We start from the raw sequence: 23840 nt of genomic DNA, 5'->3' as shown, positions 1-23840 counted from the left end.
TGCTGAGTTTTTCTGTAGCACCTCAGGAGCAGAGAAAGGGGGAGATATTTTCCAAAAGTGTAAGCTCCTTCATGAGCAAAATAGCACCACATTTAACTCTCCCTGACTTGTTTTTAAAGCGTTCTTTAAGGCCTGAATTGAATCTTCTGTTGTGTAACGGAAAATCCCATTTCCAAAAAGGGGTCAAGTTCAAATAGTTTAGTTGATTTTGGTAAAGTATTTGAGCTTTAGCTTCGCAAAAAACTTCCTCATATTGGTTTTGAAGATATTGTTGGGGTTTGATATCTGCTGATAGTTCCCACATAGGTTTTTTTTTTAAAAGTACATGCAAACCGGTATTTGTGGGTCATCTGATCACCACCTTGCCTTCTGACAGTTTAATAGTCCTTATCATATTATCACTCTGTGCTTGCATGCTAGGACCTATTCTCTTTGCCAGAGCTACTGCTATTCCTCCTGCATGTTTTAGCTTCCTATTAGCTGGGTTCACTAACATGGTTTGTTGATCCAGTTTAAGATATTCAATATCTGCCATTATTATTTCCAACATTCCTTTTCCCTGAATATCATGTCTAACAATGTGTTTTCTTCTAGCAGTAGTAGATGGGATACTCATAAATGGCATCTGTGAGCTTTTATCCCCGTAAGGTGGAGGTACAGTAGGGTCTCAGACATTAAACCACCTGCTTGTCTTCATAAAAAGACCGATGATAATAAAAAGCACATTCAACGTTTCATTCACCAAATCAATTCACATCAATTCCATACCTTTTTTCCGACACAGGTGGCGGGTACTAACATTCACAAACCCATACTTATCTCCCGCAGGTATTCGGAGGAAGATCCTCACAGGTGGCGGTTACTAATAACTCACAAATACACACCTATCTGACACAGATGGCGGGTACTAACATCCACAAACACATACCTATCTCCCGCAGGTATTCGGAGGAAGAACCTCACAGGTGGTAAAAAGGACATGACCCCTACTCTGCAGGATTTGCAAAATATTATTCTCGGCTATGACATAACCAACTTTTTGAGGCCTCAATGTATTTCTCCTTAAGTCTGGAGTCCCCCTCCCTGTGTACTGCTGTGAGAGGAGAGGGAAGAAACTGCCTTCTCCCTTATCAGTGACACCCATACATCATTATAGGTCTTACACTCAACTTAACAAACCACTTGGTTTATACTGTAAATATAGAAAACATAACATACGAAACATTTTCATTGTGAGTTATACAAGAATATAATTGATTATACTTGATTATAATTAACTTTCGTTTTAAGTATTCAACATACTATGAAGATCTCAACAGTACGATGGCCGACCTGCGCAAAAGTGCACTTACACACTAAAAAGCGTTTTGCATTTGCATTGGTTTTTTTATGCAGCACTTTCAGTAAAGGCTTTGCATGTTTTCACAAGTTGGATAATATGTGTACAGCTTGTGTGTGAGTATGCTTTGCATATCCAAACAGGTGTGTTTAACCTAATGCTCGGGTTGGTGTTGGGTGGATGAATGATAAGAATTACATCATGGGAGAAAATACTTGCACTACTCGGTACCAGTGGAGTGGAGGTCCCCCTCTATAGATCCTGAGACTCTGAGTTGTGTTTGTGGGATGGAGTGTAGTGGGGGGAGGAAGCGCTGGATGTAGTATTAGAGTTGGTTCAGACTCTGACTAAAACACCTTTACTCTGGTCGAACTGGGATAGAGTGTTGCATGTTGTTATTTTTTTCATAGAGGGCTACATAAATAACATTTCATACAATTCGGAAGAAAATAATAATACATGGAAATAAAATGTGCAACGATGCGATGTAGAGGAGGAGATATATGAGGAGGAATAGGTGAATGGAGGATGTACAGGAGACCCTCATAACCAGATGAAGTGGTAATGTGAAGAGAAGGAAAGCTAACTCAATAAAGATAGTTAAACCACGTGATGTCTTCTCATGTTCCCGATGGAGCCTGTGTGAGCGTGACTTCACTCCAATATATCATAAGGCTGGTATAATGCACTGAAAGAAAGGGGGGTTCAATTACATTTAAGAGAGATTATATTTAACCCCTTCTGATCAAATTTGATTGATGGTGACCTCAAAGCCTCAAGCAGCAGCCATGTGGGGTTATGTCTTTCTTTTCACCATGTGGTCACAGGGGAAACTTTGTTGAATCTGGTGTCTTTAAAGGATCTCCAAACAGCCATTATACTAGAAAGAGCATTGCATAAACCGACAGGTGAAACACGAGGTGTCACTACAAACACAAAACGAAGTTCAATCATCACCAGGATTGGGTAGCAATGGGTTATATGTAATGGGATAACGTAGTCAGGAGACAAAATAAGGTAACTGTGTTCCCTCACAATAACTAAGACATAATCAGATTGTTGCTACAGAAAGCACATATAGTGTTACAACAGTTTGACCTCCATCTTTTGCTGAACCTAAAACAGAGCCAGAGCAAAGCTCATTTGTATGAGTTGTTACCTTGTACCACCTAGTACAATAAGGTATGGACTAGGGCTGAACGATTAATCCATTTTAAATCGAAATCGCGATTTGAAATGATGCAATTATCAAATCGCAAAGCCTGCGATTTAAAAAAACAAACATGTACCAGTCATTGTTAACCAATCAGAAGTGGCCCATGATAGTAGGTGATGGACAGATTGATCCAATCACCTGCCAAGTATTTTTGAAATACTTTTACAAATGGCTTCCAACGGAGATTTCCTCGATGGTTTGGTGAAACAAACCATCTGAGTCAGGTTAGTGATGCTCCATCACATGTTTCTATTACAGGGTGAATCTTAAACTGAAGCTTGACTTTAAAGCAACCCAACGGAAGTTTCATGTAAGTTTAGTTCTTTCACTCGTAGCTCGGGCTGCGGGGGTGCTAGAGACGGGAGCACGTTGATACGACCTTCCTAGCCGTAGATATGGCCGCATTTTACAATAAACTTCCGTTGGGTCGCTTAAAAACAAATATCGCAAAATGAATCACAATCGCAATATCTGTCAGAAAAATCGCAATTCGATTATTTCCCCAAATCGTGCAGCCCTAGTATGGACTAAGGCCCATGGGAGTGTTTTTTTTTTATACTTACACAAAAAAAAAAAAAAGTCATCTTGATGTAGCACCTTGGACACGTCACTACAACACTGTCAGATTTACTGTGAAAACGTATGTTTATCTACTGTTTACAACTGTGCTAAGCAGTTACCATGTGTACATGTGTCATTTAATTCTACGCACAGTAGGATGACATGTTGTTTGTTTCCACTGGGGATATTAAATGGTGGTGTCATTAAACCTGGGAATTTCTGAGAACAAGATAAAACACGAGCACACAACTTTTGAACCCATTTAACACAAGTAACGTATAAATAATATCTGGTAATATGGTATATCATAGTCAGCTGGATATTTACATTTTCTTTCACCAACATCCAGGCAGCTACAGATTATTTCATAAATAAATTAACACGATATAATGTATTTGATGTTGTATAAATTGGCACATTTCTATGTTATTGAATTGATGTCTTTCAAATCAATCCACACTTTACCTGAATGCAGGTTTTGGGGTCACGGTTCGGTAAGGGTTCGGTACAACAAGAAAAAGCAAAAAAAAGTGCCAAATGCATAATTACAGGTTTGTTGTTATTTATGTTTGAACAGTAGTGCAAGTTTCACTTTAAAAATAAGGAACTCTGACATTTTGAATAATTAACTGTATTAAACAGTTAAAAACAAACCATACACACTCAGATGGCCATATTATCTATAATGGCTGATGTCAAACAAAAAGGTCATCAAGCTGTAAAACTAAAAAGAATGTCTTGAAAATATTACATCATAAATAATAAGAACGTGTTTCAAGAGCGCAAAGTCGTTGAAAAACATATGCCAAAAGCTTCCGTTATTTATTTTGGTCTGCCGGCTCTCATGTCTCTTGGCTTCTTAAAAACAGCGGGGATAAGCTTTTGAACTGCTGTTGTCTTTTGCCGGGCTCCGGTGATTGGCAAATCTGGGTGATGCCTTCTGATATGATTTAGCATGTTTGGCGGGCGTTCCCATTAGCATACCATACCGCTGTCTAACAACGCCGACACACCGTCCTCGTCCGATCCACCACTCGCACACTTCATCGTTATTGTAGTCCACAGGGAACCCGAAATGTTCCCACATAGCTGATTTAAAAGAAGCAGGTGGGTTCTAGCTCCTGTGTGTTATCTGAAATCGACATACTAACTTTTCTTCTTCTTGTATTTTGTTCGTTTTGTTGTTGTGTTTCTTCTTGTTCTTCATTTGTTGTTTAATGGCGGCTGGCAAACAGCTTTTAGGCGCAATACCGCCCCCTGGATTATATATAGTGTAGTGGATACTGCCCTGAATGACAGACTTTTTTCCCACTCGTAAAAAAAAGGCGTATTCGTCGTGTGACTGCGTGTGCCGAACCGTGACGTCCGAACCGTGACGTCCGAACCGTGACGTCCGAACCGCGACGGTACGGGACGAATACCGTTACACCCCTAGTATATAAGACATAAAACTCTTTGTTTTGTCGCAACATCACTTCTTAAGAATGAAGAAATAGTAATATGTCTCTGCATGTGTGCATAGCCACGGAAAGTAGGGGTGCTGGAGCACCCCTAGAATCTGGAGAATCAGATTAACCGGTCGTCAAGGGCCGTTGGCGGCCGGCTCGGTTCGCTCGCAGCCGGCACCTCCCTCAATGTGTTTTTAAACGGCATCATTGAAGTTGCACTGACAGGCGACAGAGGTCCACCGTGTCCCCGCAGCGAGGCTACCCCCCGTTGACAGTTCACTAGCACCAGGGCCGCCCCTCCCTACATGGGGGGGGGGGGGGGGGGCCTCACCTCGCGGGTGGGGCGGGCCTCAACTAAGCCGTAAATGCGGTGCAATTAGTGTAGGCACAGCACAGTTTCGCCGTTGACAATTCACGAGCACCCCCCCCCCCCCCCCCGTTGACAATTCGCCGCCCCCCTAAGTAAAATGACTTCCTGCGGCTATGTATGTGTGAATAAAATAACACTAGCATTACTCAGGGATCATCCCAGGCCCGCAGTCTGTGGCAGACTGCTGGTGTGTCCTCAGGTTGCAGATCCAGGCGAACCTCTTCCCGCACTGCTGGCAGCTGAAGGGTTTCTCCCCGGTGTGAACTCTCTGGTGCTTCTTCAGGTTCCCGGCCTCGGAGAAGAGTTTCCCGCAGGTGTCGCAGCGGTACGGTTTCTCCCCTGTGTGGACTCTTTCGTGGGCCTCCAGATTTGATAGGCCGGTGAACGACTTCCCGCAGGCTCTGCATACGTAGCCCTTCTTGCGGTGCTCACTGGGCACCATACCAGGAGCCTGGCTTATATCGCGGTGAGCCAGGAGGCTGACATGCTCTGCAGCGCCGGGGACCTCGTTTCTGCCCAACAACGTCCTGATGTATGGAGCCACTGTAGAGCTCATAGTCCTACTGGTGGAGCTGATACAGGAGATCTTTGTGTTCTCCCCACAGTGAATGTTACTGACAGCAGCTGAGGTCTGTGCATAGGGCAGGCTGTGCTGCTGCTGAGGGACCCTGCTGCTGTCACCATGCTGCTTCAGCTCACACTGGGTTCCTCTTATCAGGACCGCTTTCCTGCTCCATGGAGGCTGGGACAACGGAGCCTTCATCCTCAGGGGTGTGGATGAAGAAGTCTCTGCTGACGGGCCTGGGAGCAGAAACAACAAGGAGTCAGACACATTCATTTAATATTTTCATCTAAATTACTGAAACATGACAAAAGATGTCTCATGTGCACAGGATCTACTTCCTCAGTGAAGAATATGGTTATGGTTTTGTCAATGTGAAAATGTGTAAAATAGGAATCCTCATGGCAACCAAGTATTCACCTAGTGCGTCTCACAGAACACATACTATGATTTCCTCAAATGTATACATCCATTAAGATTTCAATGGATGTATGTGATTCACAGCCGAAAATGCCATTTCTTCTTTTTGCCACTTGCAGAGTGACCCAGGGTTGAAGGAATTATTTGTAGTGGCCAAACAATGGTACTACAATTTCTGGGTCATGTGATGTCAATGGGTCCAAAAATACTTTTTCCCATTGACCAGAACAAACACTTGAATAGCCCCTATTTAAATCATTATGTCCTACAATGTATGAAGTACATGAAAAGCTGTATCCAGAGTTATTTTTCCTCTTCATTCATTTGACTGAACTGAGAGCAGACAGGATGAAGCAGATTGGAGGCAGGGCTAAAGGGAAAACGCAGTGTGCATGATCTACGGGTCCAGATACGGGTACTTCTGCTCTCAAGGCAGCAATTCAGTTCTCTTTATACATGCATGTTTGGCAAATGCGATCATTTGCTACAATGACCGACACTGGGGGATTGCTGTGAAGCTGAAGATTGATTGATAGCGTAACCCCAAAACGCTGACCAATCAAACTACTCTGATTGGTTAGCTAGGTTGTTGTGATTGGTCAACAGCTTAGAGATGTCCCACCCCTTAGCCTTTCACATACAATGTGTTGGAGCGCTAGCCAATAGAAGTGCGAGTGTTACTAAGTGATATCATTATGTAACAGAAGTAAACACATGAGAGCAATGGAGGCGTTTCGGAGAGGGGGGGGGGGGATGTTTGGGAGAGTATCTCTCTGGAGGGAACAGGGAGTTTAGCCTCAGACCATTTACATGCACAACAACCTCTATAAAAACTCTAAGAAAGGGACAATTCTGAAAAGCATGATAGGGTCTCTTTCACATTACAGCATGTAAACATGTTCTAGTATAACATTTTTAAAAACAAATAAACCTGAAAAGTTGTCTGTAAATATTAAAGCAGTCTCACCATGTAACACAGACGGCTTGATGTGATTGGAGGAGGAACTCTGCCACACACCCATCTTCGCTGCTGAGGGGGCGGAGCCTGGTGCTGCCACAGGTGGAGGCTGTGTTTCACTCTCTACTATGATAACTGCATCCTGGTCACACTCTGCTGAGTCATCAGCAGGGAGAGGAAATGAAGGGCCCCTGCTGACTAAGTCACTGTCGGGGGCCCAGCGGGTGAAGAAGGTCTCCAGCTCAAACAGAGAGTACTCAGAGCTGAGGGGGGTGCTGGTGCTGGACCTCTGCTGTTGTTGTGCTCTTGAGGTAGCTGCTGAGATGGTGTCTGGTACCCTCAGCTGGACCGCCACCACACTGCAGGGGTCCACCGATGACTGAGGGGCTGCAGACTGGGGAGGAGGGAGAGAGGTGCGTTAGGACTTACATCGTACTAAGGTACAGGACTGGATGGAGATCCAAACACTTAGTTGGACATTTTCCGAAATATACTTCCAGTGTCCCGGCGCCAGGCAGCAGTCGGGTGTTTGGAGCCATGCTCAAGCGCCAACAGTCCACATTGTATTTGGACCAATCGTACTTGAACCGGCGACCCTTCTGTTCCCAAGTCCCTACAGACTGAGCTACTGTCCCCCCCACAACAAATATACCTACAAAAACGTGCAGATTAAACTAATGAGCAAGTATTTTTGTTTAATGCAATACACAGTATGAAGTGTTAAAATGACAAGTTGTGTTGTTGGCAGTTTCATGCTAAACTTAAGTCTTCCGAGGTATATAATATAGAGATAAGCAACTGGAGTAATTTGATCACACTCTATTGCGTTTTATTTGTGTGTAGCGTGAAATTATTTTGTATTCACTATGTATTGCATAATGACAAATCAATTGAATTTGTAATTATAAAATGCTGCTTTAGATGTGTGTGACAGAATCCGACTTGCTGAACTAAGTCTAACCCCCCCTTCAACTCTTGGGCTCATCACTGGTCAGGTTTATATATAAATAATATACTGTTTTGGAAAACTGTTAACTCTGTTATTGTTGTGCACATAAGAATAGCATGTGCTTTAGAAATGTGATCTAATCCAACTTTACATGGAGGCAAATATAGTTTTACATATGGATAATAATAATATTATAATATTGTGTCACAATTTTGTAATGTATGATTAAAAAAAAACAAAATACGCATCTTCAGTTTTTCTTAAGTTTTAATGTTTACATTGCAAATGGTCAACATTAGGCAGCATTGAACATAATTGTGACACAATAAAAAGTTAATGTTACATTTACAGTAAATGTTTATGCTATGATGGCTTCGGTTGACATAAAAAAATCACATTTTACACATACAAAAATATGTTCATTTTTGTAGATAAAGAGAGCTGGTGTATTATTAGGAAAAACTGAAGGCATTTAAAAAATAATTAGATGATCAAATACAAATTAATAATTATAATATAACAATGAAAATGCACACAGGATAACTGATAACCCCACACACACACACACACACACACACACATAGGGCTGTGCAATTTAATCGATCGACGATATATATCGATATTTAGTTTTCCGAGAAAGTATCGATATTTCAGCCGCGGGTATCGATACATTAAGTCTGATAACTGTGTTCGTTATACTCGCGTCCAGGAGAGAAGCTTTAAAAAGGAGACTAATTGAGTCTCTGAGAATGTTCAAATGTATACTTTAATTAATAAAAAAGCGCGGTAATGTTACAAGCAGAAGATGATTCAGTCAGAAAAACAGCTGTGTTCTGGCTCTCGTGAGCGAAGGGAAGAGAGCGAGCTCCACCTTTCCAGCTGTTAAATATCCTCTGCTGAATCCTCCCTGTGGGCCGGTTGGCGCTGCTGGGGATCGGCCCTCCACGTCTCCAATGTTCGTTGTTGCGCATTACAGAGGATTCAGACATTGCACATTAAATATATAACTAAACACGCCTTTTCTCCTCCTTATCTCTTTCATGACTTTTCATTTAATACATTTTAAACGCTGTAATCAATACTCCAAAAATACCTCACGGCTGGTATCATTTCCGGTAGTTCCGAATGTTGTCTCATGCTACCCACGTCTGTAAACAAACGTATTCAAATAAACTGTACCTTCATTTAATATTCAGCAATAATAATATCTCGACGTCTATAGTTGTAGTGTTGAAATCAGTAGGTTTCGGTGTGCAACACTCCGTGTCATATCGCTACTAAATTCACTTCTATAGGAAATTGTATATTAGCCACATGCTAAATGCTAACCGGAGATGAAGGATTTTCAGAATAAAAGCTCAACAACTGGTTGTGCACAACAACTTCTGGGTTTTCAGTATAAAACAGCATTTAAACTGACGGTATGTTTATGGTACTTTATGCCATCAAAACATTGATTTTAATTTCTAACAAGTCTCATTCAAATCCCCCGTGTTCCGCCACCTGCTGCACCTTTTCATTCTCCATTGTCTATCGTGATACTGCACTTTACAGCTACAGTTTGCACTGTTTCAATAAATGAAACTAATTTTCTCACCACATCTTTTGATTCATTTTGTCCAGCATTTGCAAGCTGGAGACGCTCTGTCAGAGCCATATATTGTATAATTGATGCTTTCAGTTTTCAGTTGAATTAATTCAATCCAAGTCAATGGAACACTCACAAGATGTCACCAAAATCACACTGTCCCTTTAAAATCTTTCAGAAAATGATATAAGTGTATCGAATTATATCGAATCGTATCGAATCGTATCGTTGGCTGAATATCGTGATATATATCGTATCGTTGGCTGAATATCGTGCATCGTATCGTATCGTGAGATTAGTGTATCGCCACAGCCCTACACACACACCCACACCCACACACACACACACACACACACACACACACACACACACACACACACACAAAAATCAAACCTAATTTCCCATGTTTAGAAGATAGCTCACTCTATCATACAGGGTGATTTCCCCCCAACTTACTGCTCTGACATATCTTTCAAATACCATTTTAACCTCTCGTTACTGTCAATGGCTTTTACGTTGGCGGGGTTTTTTGTATTGCTGTTGAGCATATCAATACAACCGTAACTGTTTTACATTAAAAGCCTTCTTACAGCTGCCCAAGCACTGAAGTCAATGAGAAGTGTTGTTGCTGCACCACCTGATAGGTGTGAATGGTGCTGCGGAAATAAATACTATGCTAACATTTACATGTGAGCCATTAAAGTAGACTACCGACAATTTCACTCGTCCCTCGTTTTTCAATTAATTCGTCTAAAAGGGACAACAAATACATACGGCATGTAGTGTTATTTCTCAATAGTTCTGAAGTGGAAACGATGTTTGTTTTTACTTGTTATTTAGGGGATTTGGAGACACAAAAGCACAGCGTGTTTAGTTGCATCACTGAGATGTCCCTAAATGCATGCCTACGTCTGTGGGTGGTGTCTCTTTTGGTGTTTTTTCAGGTTGCTGGGGTCCGAGAACCTCTCGGGGCAGAGGGGGCACTGGTACGGTCTCTCCCCAGTGTGGATGTTTCGGTGGATCTTCAGGTTCCAGAACTGGGAGAACTTTTTGCCGCAGACGGTGCAGCCGTACGGTCTCTCTCCTGTGTGAGTCCTGAGGTGGGACTCTAAATTTGCCGGGGAGCTGAACCCTTTACCGCAGAACGTACAGATGCACAGCCTCTTCCTCTGGGATTTCTGCTGCATCTCGGCACTTAAATTGCCCTGACCCCGGCTTTGCCCTGGACCCAGGAAGTGCTGAGGCTCCTGGATCTGACATGTCACGTGACTGGGGCCGGGATCCTCCGACAGATCGATAACAGGGGACTGCTGGGGAAAGGAACCAGAGGTGTGGAAGCCTCTAGAGTTTTCAAGAGCCAACCCCCTTCCTTCTGAATGCCCAGCATCCATTGTGCTGGGCGGGAATGAGAGGGGGGCGCAGTGAGAAGACGGCCCCGGGAGGCTGTCTTCGTGACAATAACTACCCCCCCCATTATTCCACTGCGAAGAATGCCCATAGCTGACCTCTGAGAAGCCCGGCCCTGACTCCTGCAGGTCGGACAGCTGATTGGTGGTTTGTGTGATGTCATCAAATGGCTGAACAGCTCTGTAGTCGTCGGTGCTCGACTCCACCAACCCTGCAGACACACAGAGAAACTCTCTGTCAGACACACTGTATGTACTGAAAACCATTATATTTAGAAATTCAGGCTTTTCATAAAACTGCATACAACTGGAAGGACAGCTGCTGCTAAAGAACAATTAAAACAAGTGCAGAGAAAAACACTTTGTTAATGTTTTGATCTGTTACCAGGAAATGGGAAAGATGCATTTGGCCCAGGTACATCCTTTAGTGTGAGGGCATGAACAAACATGATTCATTGTAATGTTATAAGTAATATGCACATGTCAGTTCCAGTTGCTTTTCCAATGTTTAATTGGCTTTTAAGCCACCTTTAGCTTAGCGGTGGTGACGTGAAATCATGTGACCGTGATGTAGTTGGATTTTAGCCTTACGTTGGTGATTGCAGTTACGCTTCAAAAGTCATAAAGTGGTATTCATATGTGGAGATTATCATGCTGAACAAACGGGTAAGTATAACAAATGTTTGTTTGCAATAGATATTTTCGATAATATTCCAAAATCCAATGTAAAAATCCCATTGCTTTCTTGTCGAGGGAGCCCTTGAAATGCTAACCTCTGCGTTGGGCTACACAAATACGTCATCGCTGCCCCACTCTTTAACGGCATATATACTTTGCATTGTAAGGTTGGTTGGTGACCTAATAGTGTGGTAACTTCTTCAATTGAAAGGTGGGGGTGCGCACTCACCCTCCTGTATGTTGAGGCCCGTCTGGCTCCCTGGCTCCCGCTCTTCTACCTTCACCAGCACCACATCTAGCTCCACCTCCTCCTGCACACACAGAGAGGAACTATCAGATGTTTCTGCACCGTAGACACACAGGACCATAGCACATGAAACAGAAATATGAGCGGTGTAATAATTCTCAGTGGATTTGTCAGCAGCAACATAATTGCAAACATTCTGCCAACACAATACAGGTATTTGAAGACCATTTCTACAGTGACCTAGAATTTCTCAAATGTATATTTACATAAACAGTAGCAGTGTAACGGTATCCGTATGTCGGACGTCACGGTTCGGCACACGCAGTCACACGACGAATATGCCTTTTTTTACGAGTGGGAAAAAAGTCTGTCATTCAGGGCAGTATCCACTACACCAGGGGTCGGCAACAGGCGGACCGCGGTCCGGATCCGGACCCAGACGCCGACCTATACGGACCCGGAGCTATAATCAATACATTAATAGGGGATTTCTCGGCGCCTCCGGCTTTTTTAACGCTGATTTGGGTGACTTGTGTAATTCGTGGAGAACCGAAGAGTTTTCGTTTTGGGGGTGAGGGGGGGGGGGGGGAGTCAGTCCGACAGACTTCAAAAAAGAAGAAGAAATCTAGACCGCAAAAATAATTAAACAAGTGAGTACCTGTTTTTCCTGGCCAAGGACAGGTTCATGAACACAACACGAGCGTAACGTGTCTTCTCGTGGTATATGTCTCGTCTGAAAGGAGTGCTGAGCACCGGAACGCCGCTCCAGCCCTTAAAATATTGCAATACCCATAAGGAGCCGTACACATGCCGCAGTGTTTGCGTGGCTGTGTCTTTAGTTGTAAGCACAGTGGCAATCTGTTGTTATTAGCATCTGGTTAGCTAGCTATGCTAACGAATTTAAAGAGCTTTTCTACAACCAGGTGGAAGAGAGCTATCTCCTGAGAGGCTCAAATAACCTCAGCTCAGTGAGGTTAAGGCACACCTTGATATGATCATTATAGTTATTAATGAGACTAAATGAAAAACAGGTATAAAATACTATATGACAGCAACAAAAAAGTTGTTAAAAATAACAAGAATAGAGTTTAAAAGTGGAGTGATTTGTAAAATATCCAAAAAGGAAAATATGCTACAGTTCTGTTTCATATGGGTGTTGAGAGATGTATCCATAGATCTCTTAATGTTGCTCTCAAAGTGCACCACATTGATGCATTTAACTTCAATATTTAAACATTACACATATCCACAGTATTTAAGTAATGTTAATTGACAATAACTATTGTTGTTTTTTTAATTGTACTTTCTTTATTTGATTGGCAGTCAGTTGTTGATTACATGCAGATGTTGATAAAGCTACAGGTCACTTCAATATATATCACACTAATTCATGAAGCAACTTAGACATTTTGATGTTCCGGACCTTTGCATGGGGAGATTTTCTCTAACTGGACCTCGTTGGATTTTAGTTGAAGACCCCTGCACTACACTATATATAATCCAGGGGGCAGTATTGCGCCTAAAAGCTGTTTGCCAGCCACCCTTAAACAACAAATGAAGAACAAGAAGAAACACAACAACAAAACGAACAAAATACAAGAAGAAGAAAGGTCAGTATGGCGATTTCAGATAACACACAGGAGCTAGAACCCACCTGCTTCTTTTAAATCAGCTGTGTGGGAACATTTCGGGTTCCTTGTGGACTACAATAACGATGGAGTGCGAGTGGTGGATCAGACGAGTGGTGGATTGGACGAGGACGGTGTGTCGGCGTTGTTAGACAGCGGTGCGGTAACGACGCTGAAGTTGGCTTCCGATTCAGAGCATCCGATTCGGCAGTTAAGGGGAAAGTTAAGGGACATTTAATTTACAGCGCTGAGCGAACAATCCTCCGTGTTTGAACCTCTTAAATCGCTGCATAGCCGATTTATTTGGACTGGATTATCCCAGAGAGTCTAAAGATTATTTATAACCCAGTTTCAGATTTGTGAAATCTTTATTCTATTTGTGAAAATACAAAAAAGGGAGATTTCAGTGCTTTTTTCGCATCCTGACCACATTAGACCAGGTCCTGATCTAAAACCACTAGACCTACACTAGTCAAATCTGAACTGGATTATCCCACAGAGGCTAAAGATTCTTTATAACCCAGTTTGAGATTTCCATCCATCCATCCATCTTCTCCCGCTTATCCGTGGTCGGGTCGCGGGGGTAGCAGTTCCAGCAGAGAGCCCCAAACTTTCTTTTCCCTGGCCACATCAACCAGCTCTGACTGGGGGATCCCAAGGCGCTCCCAGGCCAGCGAAGAGATATAATCCCTCCACCTGGTCCTAGGTCTACCCCTTGGTCTCTTCCCAGCTGGACGTGCCTGGAACACCTCCCTAGGGAGGCGACCAGGTGGCATCCTAACTAGGTGCCCGAACCACCTCAACTGGCTTCTTTCGACGCGAAGGAGGAGCGGCTCAACTCTGAGTCCCTCCCTGATGACCGAACTTCTCACCTTATCTCTAAGGGAGACACCAGCCACCCGGCGGAGGAAACCCATCTCGGCCGCTTGTATCCGCGATCTCGTTCTTTCGGTCATGAGTTTGAGATTTGTGAAACCTTAATTATATTTGTGAAAATACAAACAAGGGAGATTTCAGTGCTTTTTTACATGTAGACCACATTAGACCAGGTCCTGATCTAAAACCACTATACCTAGACTCATCAAATCTGGACTGGATTATCCCACAGAGGCTAAAGATTCTTTATAACACAGTTTCAGATTTGTGAAACCTTTATTCTATTTGTGAAAATACAAACAAGGGAGATTTCAGTGCTTTTTTCGCATCCTGACCACATTAGACCAGGTCCTGATCTAAAACCACTAGACCTAGACTAGTCAAATCTGGACTGGATTATCCCACAGAGGCTAAAGATTCTTTATAACCCAGTTTGAGATTTGTGAAACCTTAATTATATTTGTGAAAATACAAACAAGGGAGATTTCAGTGCTTTTTTTTTTTTTACATGTAGACCACATTAGACCAGGTCCTGATCTAAAACCACTATACCTAGACTCATCAAATCTGGACTGAATTATCCCAGAGAGGCTAAAGATTATTTATAACCCAGTTTGAGATTTGTGAAACCTTCATTGTATTTGTAAATACAAACACAGGTGGAAGGCTGAGCTCGCTGCAGCAGGCCAGGATCAGAATCAGAGAGTGAACCTCCCAGCTGGGATAATCCAGTCCAGATTTGATGAGTCTAGGTAAAGTGGTTTCAGATCAGGACCTGGTCTAATGTGGTCTACATGTGAAAAAAGCACTGAAATCTCCCTTTTTTGTATTTTCACAAATAGAATAAAGGTTTCACAAATCTGAAACTGTGTTATAAAGAATCTTTAGACTCTCTGGGATAATCCAGTCCAGATTTGATGAGTGTAGGTCTAGTGGTTTCAGATCAGGACCTGGTCTAATGTGGTCAGGATGCGAAAAAAAGCACTGAAATCTCCCTTGTTTGTATTTTCACAAATAGAATAAAGGTTTCACAAATCTGAAACTGGGTTATAAATAATCTTTAGACTCTCTGGGATAATCCAATCCAAATAAATCGGCTATGCAGCGATTTAAGAGGTTCAAACACGGAGGATTGTTCTCTCAGCGCTGTAAATTAAATGTCCCTCAACTTTCCCCTTAACTGCCGAATCGGATGCTCTGAATCGGAAGCCAACTTCAGCGTCGTGGAATGGAAACACACGCCAAACATGCTAAATCATATCAGAAGGCTTCACCCAGATTTGCCAATCACCGGAGCCCGGCAAAAGACAACAGCAGTTCAACAGCTGATCCCCGCTGTTTTTAAGAAGCCAAGAGACATGAGAGCCGAGAGACCAAAATAAATAACGGAAGCTTTTGGCATATGTTTTTCAACGACTTTGCGCTCTTGAAACACGTTCTTATTATTTATTATGTAATATTTTCAAGACATTCTTTTTAGTTTTACAGCTTGATGAAACCTTTTTGTTTGACATCAGCCATTATAGATAATATGGCCATCTGAGTGTGTATGGTTTGTTTTTAACTGTTTAATACAGTTAATTATTCAAAATGTCAGAGTTCCTTATTTTTAAAGTGAAACTTGCACTACTGTTCAAACATAAATAACAACAAACCTGTAATTATGCATTTGGGACTTTTTTTTGCTTTTTCTTGTTGTACCGAACCCTGACCCCCAAACCGAGGTATGAACCGAACCGTGACTTCTGTGAACCGTTACACCCCTAATAAACTACTGGGGTCCTCAAATCTACATTTAAATCAATCAGTTATTCAAATGAACCGTACTATAGTGTTAACCTTTTATACATTCCAGTTGAATTAATTTTAATTAATTAACATTTATTAACATGTATTCTAATTAACTCTAAAATATATTTTATGATCGATGGATAGATTTTTTTTCTCATTTAAACACTTCCTGATTCAAAACTAAATCAGTGCTAATACGGGCATTGTGGCAAATGATTGCTTAACTTAGTTTGTGAACTTTTGGTATTCACAATCTGATGATAATCTTGCTGAATAATGCTGAAGGCTCTGGGTGTTGAGGGACTGTCATGGTTGACACGTCTCATCAACGTTGTGTGGAAGTCGGAAACAGTACCGAAGGAGTGGCAGACCGGGGTGGTGGTTCCCCTTTTTAAAAAGGGGGATCAGAGGGTGTGTGCCAATTACAGAGGCATCACACTACTCAGCCTCCCCGGATTCCGTCCTGGTCGTGGAACGACGGATCAGCTTTTTACTCTCGCAAGGATCCTGGAGGGGGCTTGGGAGTACGCTTATCCGGTCTACATGTGTTTTGTAGACTTGGAAAAGGCGTATGACCGAGTTCCCAGGGAGTTACTGTGGGAGGTGCTGCGGGAGTATGGGGTGAGGGGGTCTCTACTCAGGGCCATCCAATCTCTGTACTCCCAAAGCGAGAGCTGTGTCCGGGTCCTCGGCAGTAAGTCGGACCCATTTCCGGTGAGGGTTGGCCTCCGCCAGGGCTGCGCTTTGTCACCAATCCTGTTTGTAATATACATGGATCGGATTTCGAGGCGTAGTCGTGGGGGAGGGGGTCTGCAGTTCGGTGGACTAAGGATTGCACCACTGCTTTTTGAAGATGATGTGGTTCTGATGGCTTCATCGGTCTGCGACCTTCAGCACTCACTGGATCGGTTCGCAACCGAGTGTGAAGCGGCTGGGATGAGGATCAGCACCTCCAAATCTGAGGCCATGGTTCTCAGCAGGAAACCGATGGACTGTCCACTCCAAGTAGGGAATGAGTCCTTACCCCAAGTGAAGGAGTTCAAGTATCTCGGGGTCTTGTTCTCGAGTGAGGGAACAATGGAGCGTGAGATGGGCCGGAGAATCGGAGCAGTGGGAGCGGTACTGCAGTCGCTTTACCGCACCGTTGTGACGAGAAGGGAGCTGAGCCAGAAGGCAAAGCTCTCTGTCTACCGGCCATTTTCGTTCCTACCCTCACCTATGGTCATGAAGGATGGGTCATGACCGAAAGAACGAGATCGCGGATACAAGCGGCCGAGATGGGTTTCCTCCGCCGGGTGGCTGGTCTCTCCCTTAGGGATAAGGTGAGAAGTTCGGTCATCAGGGAGGGACTCGGAGTTGAGCCGCTCCTCCTTCGCGTCGAAAGAAGCCAGTTGAGGTGGTTCGGGCACCTAGTTAGGATGCCACCTGGGCGCCTCCCTAGGGAGGTGTTCCAGGCACGTCCAGCTGGGAAGAGACCAAGGGGTAGACCTAGGACCAGGTGGAGGGATTATATCTCTTCGCTGGCCTGGGAGCACCTTGGGATCCCCCAGTCAGAGCTGGTTGATGTGGCCAGGGAAAAGAAAGTTTGGGGCTCTCTGCTGGAACTGCTACCCCCGAGACCCGACCACGGATAAGCGGGAGAAGATGGATGGATGGATGGATGATAATCTTGATCTGTACACAAATCAATATCCCCCCTCCTATAATAACAACCTACTTCATGCATATCCATTCAATATTTCTCCCTTTGCACTATTTGACATTACAACTTGTTATGTGTGTGTGCGCGTGCGCACACAAGCCCATTGAGAGCCAGAGTTCAGGAATCAGGAATCTAAACTCATCTGAGATGTAAAAAAAGACTGAACAGTGGTTTAAGAAACATATTTTATTCCATAAATGACATGTTTTATAAAATGGTAAATATTTCAACTTTAAAATACATGAAATTAGTTACACTTGTAATGACAAAGCTCTGATCCTTTACTGGGAGTATATGGATACCTCTCCAGTGAGTGAATACTGGCTTAGACTGAATTCCAACACAGGTAGGAGGCGTGTGGCGCAGTGGATAGAGCGTTGGTGTTCGGATCAAGGGAGCACAGGTTCAAACCCCACTACAGTCAGCATGTCGTTGTGTCCCTGGGCAAGACACTTTACCCTAAATTGCTCCTGTAGGGACTGCCCACAGTATTAAGTATGTAAGTCGCTTTGGATAAAAGCGTCTAACAAGTGTAATGTACCGATTTATTTTATTCCCACTATATAACCAAAGGAAACAATGTGTCACACAGATAACTGGAAAAGCCACATTTTAAAATCTCCTGTAAACAATGGAATTGAAAACATTATTTTCCACCAAGTTCAGTCAGTCAGTCAGTCAGTCAGTGCACCCCCACCTACTACTGTGTAATGCTTTTCCTATTTTAGTTTTTTTTTATTATTTACTGGTCACACAAGTTGTGAATAGGACCTTTTTTCCTTTTTGGTAGCACCTTGAGGTTCAATCTTTCTATATACAGTCCCCCCAGTCCCAATTCCCCCCCGCACCCTGCCTGAAACACTTCCATTATGGTGCGTCCACACGGTTCCATCGCGTTGAAGCTTGCCGGTGGGCGTGTATTGCGTGCGACCAACAACCAATCACATTAATCTCCCGCCCCGGACACACAAGCACGCGGTTTGATTGGCTAGCGCTTGTACTGGCATATGATTTGATTGGCTAGCGCTTCCGTCGACGCTTGAAAAGTTGAACTTCCAGCGCGTGCAACGGAGGCAAAGCGCCGCGACAGAACCACAATGCAGTTCGGCAAAGCTTGACGTCACCTGATTCAAAGTTAATGGGAAGCATCTCCGTTGAAGCTCGCGACGGAACCGTGTGGATATTACGTTAGACTCCTTTGTTTACTTTTTGTTTCACAAAGTGACATCAATCAGAACACTCATGCTTTTATTGGCTGGAGCTCAAACACATCGCACGTGATAGGCGAAGGGGCAGGACATCTTCCAGCAGTGAGCCAATAATAACAGAGCCGGCCAGCTAACCAATCAGAGCAGACTGGGCTCTGGTTTCAGACATAGGGTGAAAAGAGGTGCTGCAGCACAGGCAGTATGAGAAAAGTAAAGAGCTTTTGAACATTAAAGCATGGAGACATATCACAGTAGAGACACTAAATACTGATATGAACCTGAAATGAGCATAATAGGGCCCCTTTAACTCTTTAAGATTTAAAGAAATGGCAACCTTGAACAATCATGTACACTCTAAAGTACAATTTACTATGAGCCGACATTAGTCCGTTTGGTTGCAGATGAAAGGATTCCGAGAGTGTCGCTTTTTAGATACTGTCACACAAGAGAATCCTGCCTACACTGAGGTAGGTAATCTCCTGGACCACTGTAAATCTATGAGAAAATTATCTTTTTGATATTCTTAAGGTAATCATATCCCATATGCTAATCCTAACCTAAACAGAATTTATTTTACAACAAATGTCAAAGCCTGATTTTATTAATCTGAGCCAAAGAGCTCCATGTTTGTCCCAAAACTATTTCACACTGATGCACTGTGGGAAGCAGGTTGGAGTCCAGCACAGAGCATGTTACTGAGAGTGCTGTGGAAGACTATGTGGCAACCCCGTCAATTCAGTATTTCTACATAACTCATGTACCTTTCTGTGTGTGTGTAATGTGTTTACATTACAGAAAAAAATAACAATGTAATAGTTTTAAACTACTACATTGTTATTTTTTTCCCAGAGTATTTTAATAAAGTGCTTAGCAAATGAGTAAACTTTATATTAGTAAGGTGTTTTTACATCAGAGAGTATATTGAGAGACCCATTAAAAAATGTTTGCTTTGTGTCTGAATATGAAATGTGTTTATACCAAAAGCCTTCTGCTTTAAGACGCTTATGTGAAACTGGACCAAAGACTATGCAGAATCTCCACAGCAGCAGAAGGGATGCTGGTGTGTTTGCAGCAACATCATGTATGAATGGTAATACTACTTTCCAGAGGTGGGGACTCGAGTCACATGACTTGACTCGCATATTTTTTGACTTGAGACTTGCTTGACTAACATTAATAAAGTACTTGACTTTGACTTGGTATTCATGACTTGAGACTTGACTTAAGCTTGAGATAGATGACTTGAAAGGACTTCACTGTTTAAAATTAAATATTTGCGTTTGTTTTTGTATTGAGATATTACGTTTAGTTTTTTCGAAAAACGTGATTGGGTGATTATAGCGCCGTGCGCGCAAACCTGGCAACCCACTAGAAGGCAGGAGTCTCAGTTAACATGGCAGCGGCTAGCGTTACTCCAAAAATAGTGAAGTTTGGATTCAAGAATTATTTTGTCGATGGCGGTAATAAGAAGAGAACAGCGGTATGCAGGGTCTGCAGCATAAAGATCAGTGACATGACCACCACAACATCCAACTTCATTCATCACTACAAAAAACCCAACAGTGAAAGGTGTGTGCATGTGTTGTGTTAGCTAGAAAGCCAACGTTAAGTTTAAGCTACGTTAGACTTGGTTTCAAATCGATTAAGCATTGCAAAGAGAAGACAACATGGTAAATTAACACTAGAACCGCCAAGGGATTCATTTTTACTAACCCTGATACTGACGGGCTGTCAGGAGAGGGAGAGAGAGCGGAAAAGAGATGCCTCGTTTATTTCCCCTGTGTTATTATCAGAAGTTACTGTAAACTTTTGAATAATGTAGTAATGTAGTTTGTTTGAATGTTTTAATTATGTTGTTTTTGTTTGTAAAAGTGCATCATTCTTTGATTTATTGTAAAATGAATCTGAGCTTTTTTATCTGTTATGATGATAAACTGAAGCAATTTCTAAATTAACCCAATTAAGTGAGTTTTAAATCTTCCTACTTTATAAGGAAATTATGAAGAGGAACAAATGAAATGATTTGAAAATTATATCTATGTAGGTGCTGACGCTGTTGGCGGTTCTAGTGTTAACAGAAATTTAAATTAAATGTGTAATTGCAAATGCCATATATGATTTTCTTACCTGGAATTCTGCCTTTTTGAACAGACTTTTTGATTGAGTCCTAGCTATATTGTCTGCAGTTCTAGGGTTAATATGAATCTAATATGATTACCATCGGTCTAAATTAGATTTCAAATGAATAACTGTGTATGTAATGAAGATCATAGTGTGGGTTAAATCGATTTTCATAACCACTGTCTTTTAACTGATGCGGAAATGTGGAAACGGGGCTTATTCATGAGAATTTCGTATGACTTGACTTGCTTGACCTGAGCAATGACTTGACTTACTTGACTCTCACCACAGTGACTTGGGACTTGCTTGATACTTGTAGGTCAAGACTTGAGACTTGCTCATGACTTGCACATGTAGGACTTACTCCCACCTCTGCTACTTACTATACTTATACTGATAGTACTTTAGGCTACAGATTAGTAAAAATGTGTCCTTAATGTTCTGTCGGAGACTTTCACAATTGTAAAGAGAACATTTTAAAAAGACATAACCAAATTTAAATTCTAAAGTATAAAAGCTTGACCTCAGCATTTACTGGAATGCCTCTTGTTTCTCTCTTTGAAAACAATATCACATTAAAACATGTTTCATGAAACGTTTCACGTCAACATATCAGAGTGTTTTCTGGATGATAACATCTTTCAGTATCCTCCAGGTGGTTCACAGTCTAGGCCTGCTCCCAGCTCTCATTCAGCAGAGATTTCAGGGTGGCTCTTCTGGTGTGTTTTCAGGTTCCTTATCCAGGCGAATCCCCTACCACAGATCTCGCATCTGTACGGTTTCTCTCCAGTGTGAACTTTCTGGTGTTTCCTCAGGTTCCCGGCCTCGGAAAACATCTTCCCGCAAGTGGAGCAGCTGAACGGTCTCTCCCCGGTGTGCACCCGCTGGTGGATCTCCACCTTCTTGGGACGGTTAAAGGCCTTGCCGCAGTAGCTGCAGACAAACAGTCTCTCCTTGGTGGCGGGGCGTCGCTGCACTGACCCGCCCCCACTGATGGGCTGGGAGGGGGGGGCACTGGGGCTGTAACGCATCCAGCCGTTCATACTGGCAGAGGTTGATGGGTAATCAGCCGCTGCCATCGAGTACGAGCAAGACGCCTTCCTCCCTTCAACTTCGTCGAAAAACTCCTCCACCAACAGGTTCGCACCATTATCATTGTCACACAACACGTCAAAATGTGAGTCCCTGCTGGCGTCATCAACATACTGCTGTGGGAAGTCTCTGCCCTCAACACTGAGTTCACATGTAAGGGGAGGAGAGGAGTCACTGACCTCCACTCCTCGGCTGCTGCCGCCCGGGTGTCTCCTGCTGCTCTGGATCTGGGCCCGGGTCTGACTGGAAGTGGACTGAGTCTCCTGTCCTCCAGCTCCATCCTCCACCACGCCTTCAGAGAAACCGGGGGAACAAGACATGGAAAATAAACATTTAGTGCTTTACTCTCTTTCACTCCTGATCTGAAGTTTTTACACTGGCTTCCTGTGTGTTAAATAATTGATACTGCTACTGGTTTATAAAGCTTTGAATGGTTTAGGGCCAAAATACATTTCTGACCTACTGCTAAATTATGAACCAATCAGAACTCTCAGGTCTTCAGGGACTGGTCAGCTTTCTGTCCCCAGTCAGAACTAAACATGGAGAAGTTCAGTTATTATGCTCCAAACATCTGGAACAAACTCCCAGAGACCTGCCGGTCCGCTGAAACTTATTTGATTATCTTTGCTTTTTCATGTCTGTTTAAATGCTATATTTCTTAACGCTCTTAATGTTTTTCATTGTTTTAAAGCACTTTGAATTGCCTTGAAAGGTGCTATATGAATACACTTGCCTTGCGCCTATACAGACACAACTTCCTTCACACAAGTATTCATGCCCTATTTTGTAGTTACTAAACTCCCAATAAATGAATTCGCTAAGAGGCTAAGAATGTGCAGAAGTTGTGTTTCACGGTGTTTAAAGAAAAAAACGAATTTAAGCAGGACCAAACGGTCAGCTCACCCACTTGATATCCACATCCCAGTGCAGTATAAACAATTGATAATGATAACAGAAACAATGAATAACAGCTAAATACGCACTAGGGCTGTCCTCGACTAAAGATATTTCTAGTCAACCAATAGTCGTCAATTAAGGCCATTAGTCGACTAATTGTCACACGTTTATGATACATTATGATTATAAATATATATTCTTTTTTCCCAAAATGGTTTCAGTTTCAAAGGCTGATAAAGAGCGTTATTATAACAGCATGGTACGTTGTGGTTCAGATAAAATATAAAATAAAACTATAATAATGAACCTTTGAAATATAAATTAAATGTAGAGAGCGCATGAGAGTTACAGCGCACGGACGCAGCGATATAAACAGCAGAAGCTCCGGTAACGGTACGTCCACACGGCAGCGCTGTGTGCTCCAACGGAGACGCTTTGCCGAACTGCATTGTGGTTCCGTCGCGTCGCTTTGCCTCCATTGCTCGCTTCGAAAGTTGAGAAAAGTTCAACTTTTCAAGCGTCGACGGAAGCTTTAGCCAATCAAATCATATGCCAGTACAAGCTTTAGCCAAACAAACCACATGCTTGTGTGTCCGGGGCGGGAGATTAATGTGATTGGTTGTTGGTCGCACGACAGACACGCCCACCGGCAAGCTTCAACGCGACGCTGCCGTGTGGACGTACCGTAAGGATTCTTATTGTGTGTGTGTGAACAAGCAGCGAGGACACACACGGAACATTTAGTTCTAGTTTCTATTATTCATATCTGAATATAACAACCCA

At 42.8% G+C, this 23840-nt stretch overlaps 1 protein-coding gene across 1 annotated transcript in view; it reads right to left on the bottom strand.

The window, feature by feature from the left end:
• The window catches only part of LOC117442781 (zinc finger protein 263), a 39564-nt gene that overhangs the window by 3456 nt on the left and 12268 nt on the right, over window positions 1–23840 (bottom strand). Inside the window, exons 4-8 of the mRNA XM_034078730.2 lie at window positions 22340–22452; window positions 11725–11806; window positions 10917–11029; window positions 6884–7268; window positions 5081–5735 (exon numbers count right to left, since the gene is read on the bottom strand). Of these exons, the coding sequence (XP_033934621.1) occupies window positions 5081–5735; window positions 6884–7268; window positions 10917–11029; window positions 11725–11806; window positions 22340–22452 (1348 nt within the window). The remainder of the gene's footprint in view (window positions 1–5080; window positions 5736–6883; window positions 7269–10916; window positions 11030–11724; window positions 11807–22339; window positions 22453–23840) is intronic.

This window comes from Pseudochaenichthys georgianus, unplaced genomic scaffold (genome assembly GCF_902827115.2).
Source record: "Pseudochaenichthys georgianus unplaced genomic scaffold, fPseGeo1.2 scaffold_474_arrow_ctg1, whole genome shotgun sequence".
NCBI lineage: Eukaryota > Metazoa > Chordata > Actinopteri > Perciformes > Channichthyidae > Pseudochaenichthys > Pseudochaenichthys georgianus.
Note: the sequence above shows the minus strand (reverse complement) of the source record. Positions and strands in the feature narration are given on the sequence as shown.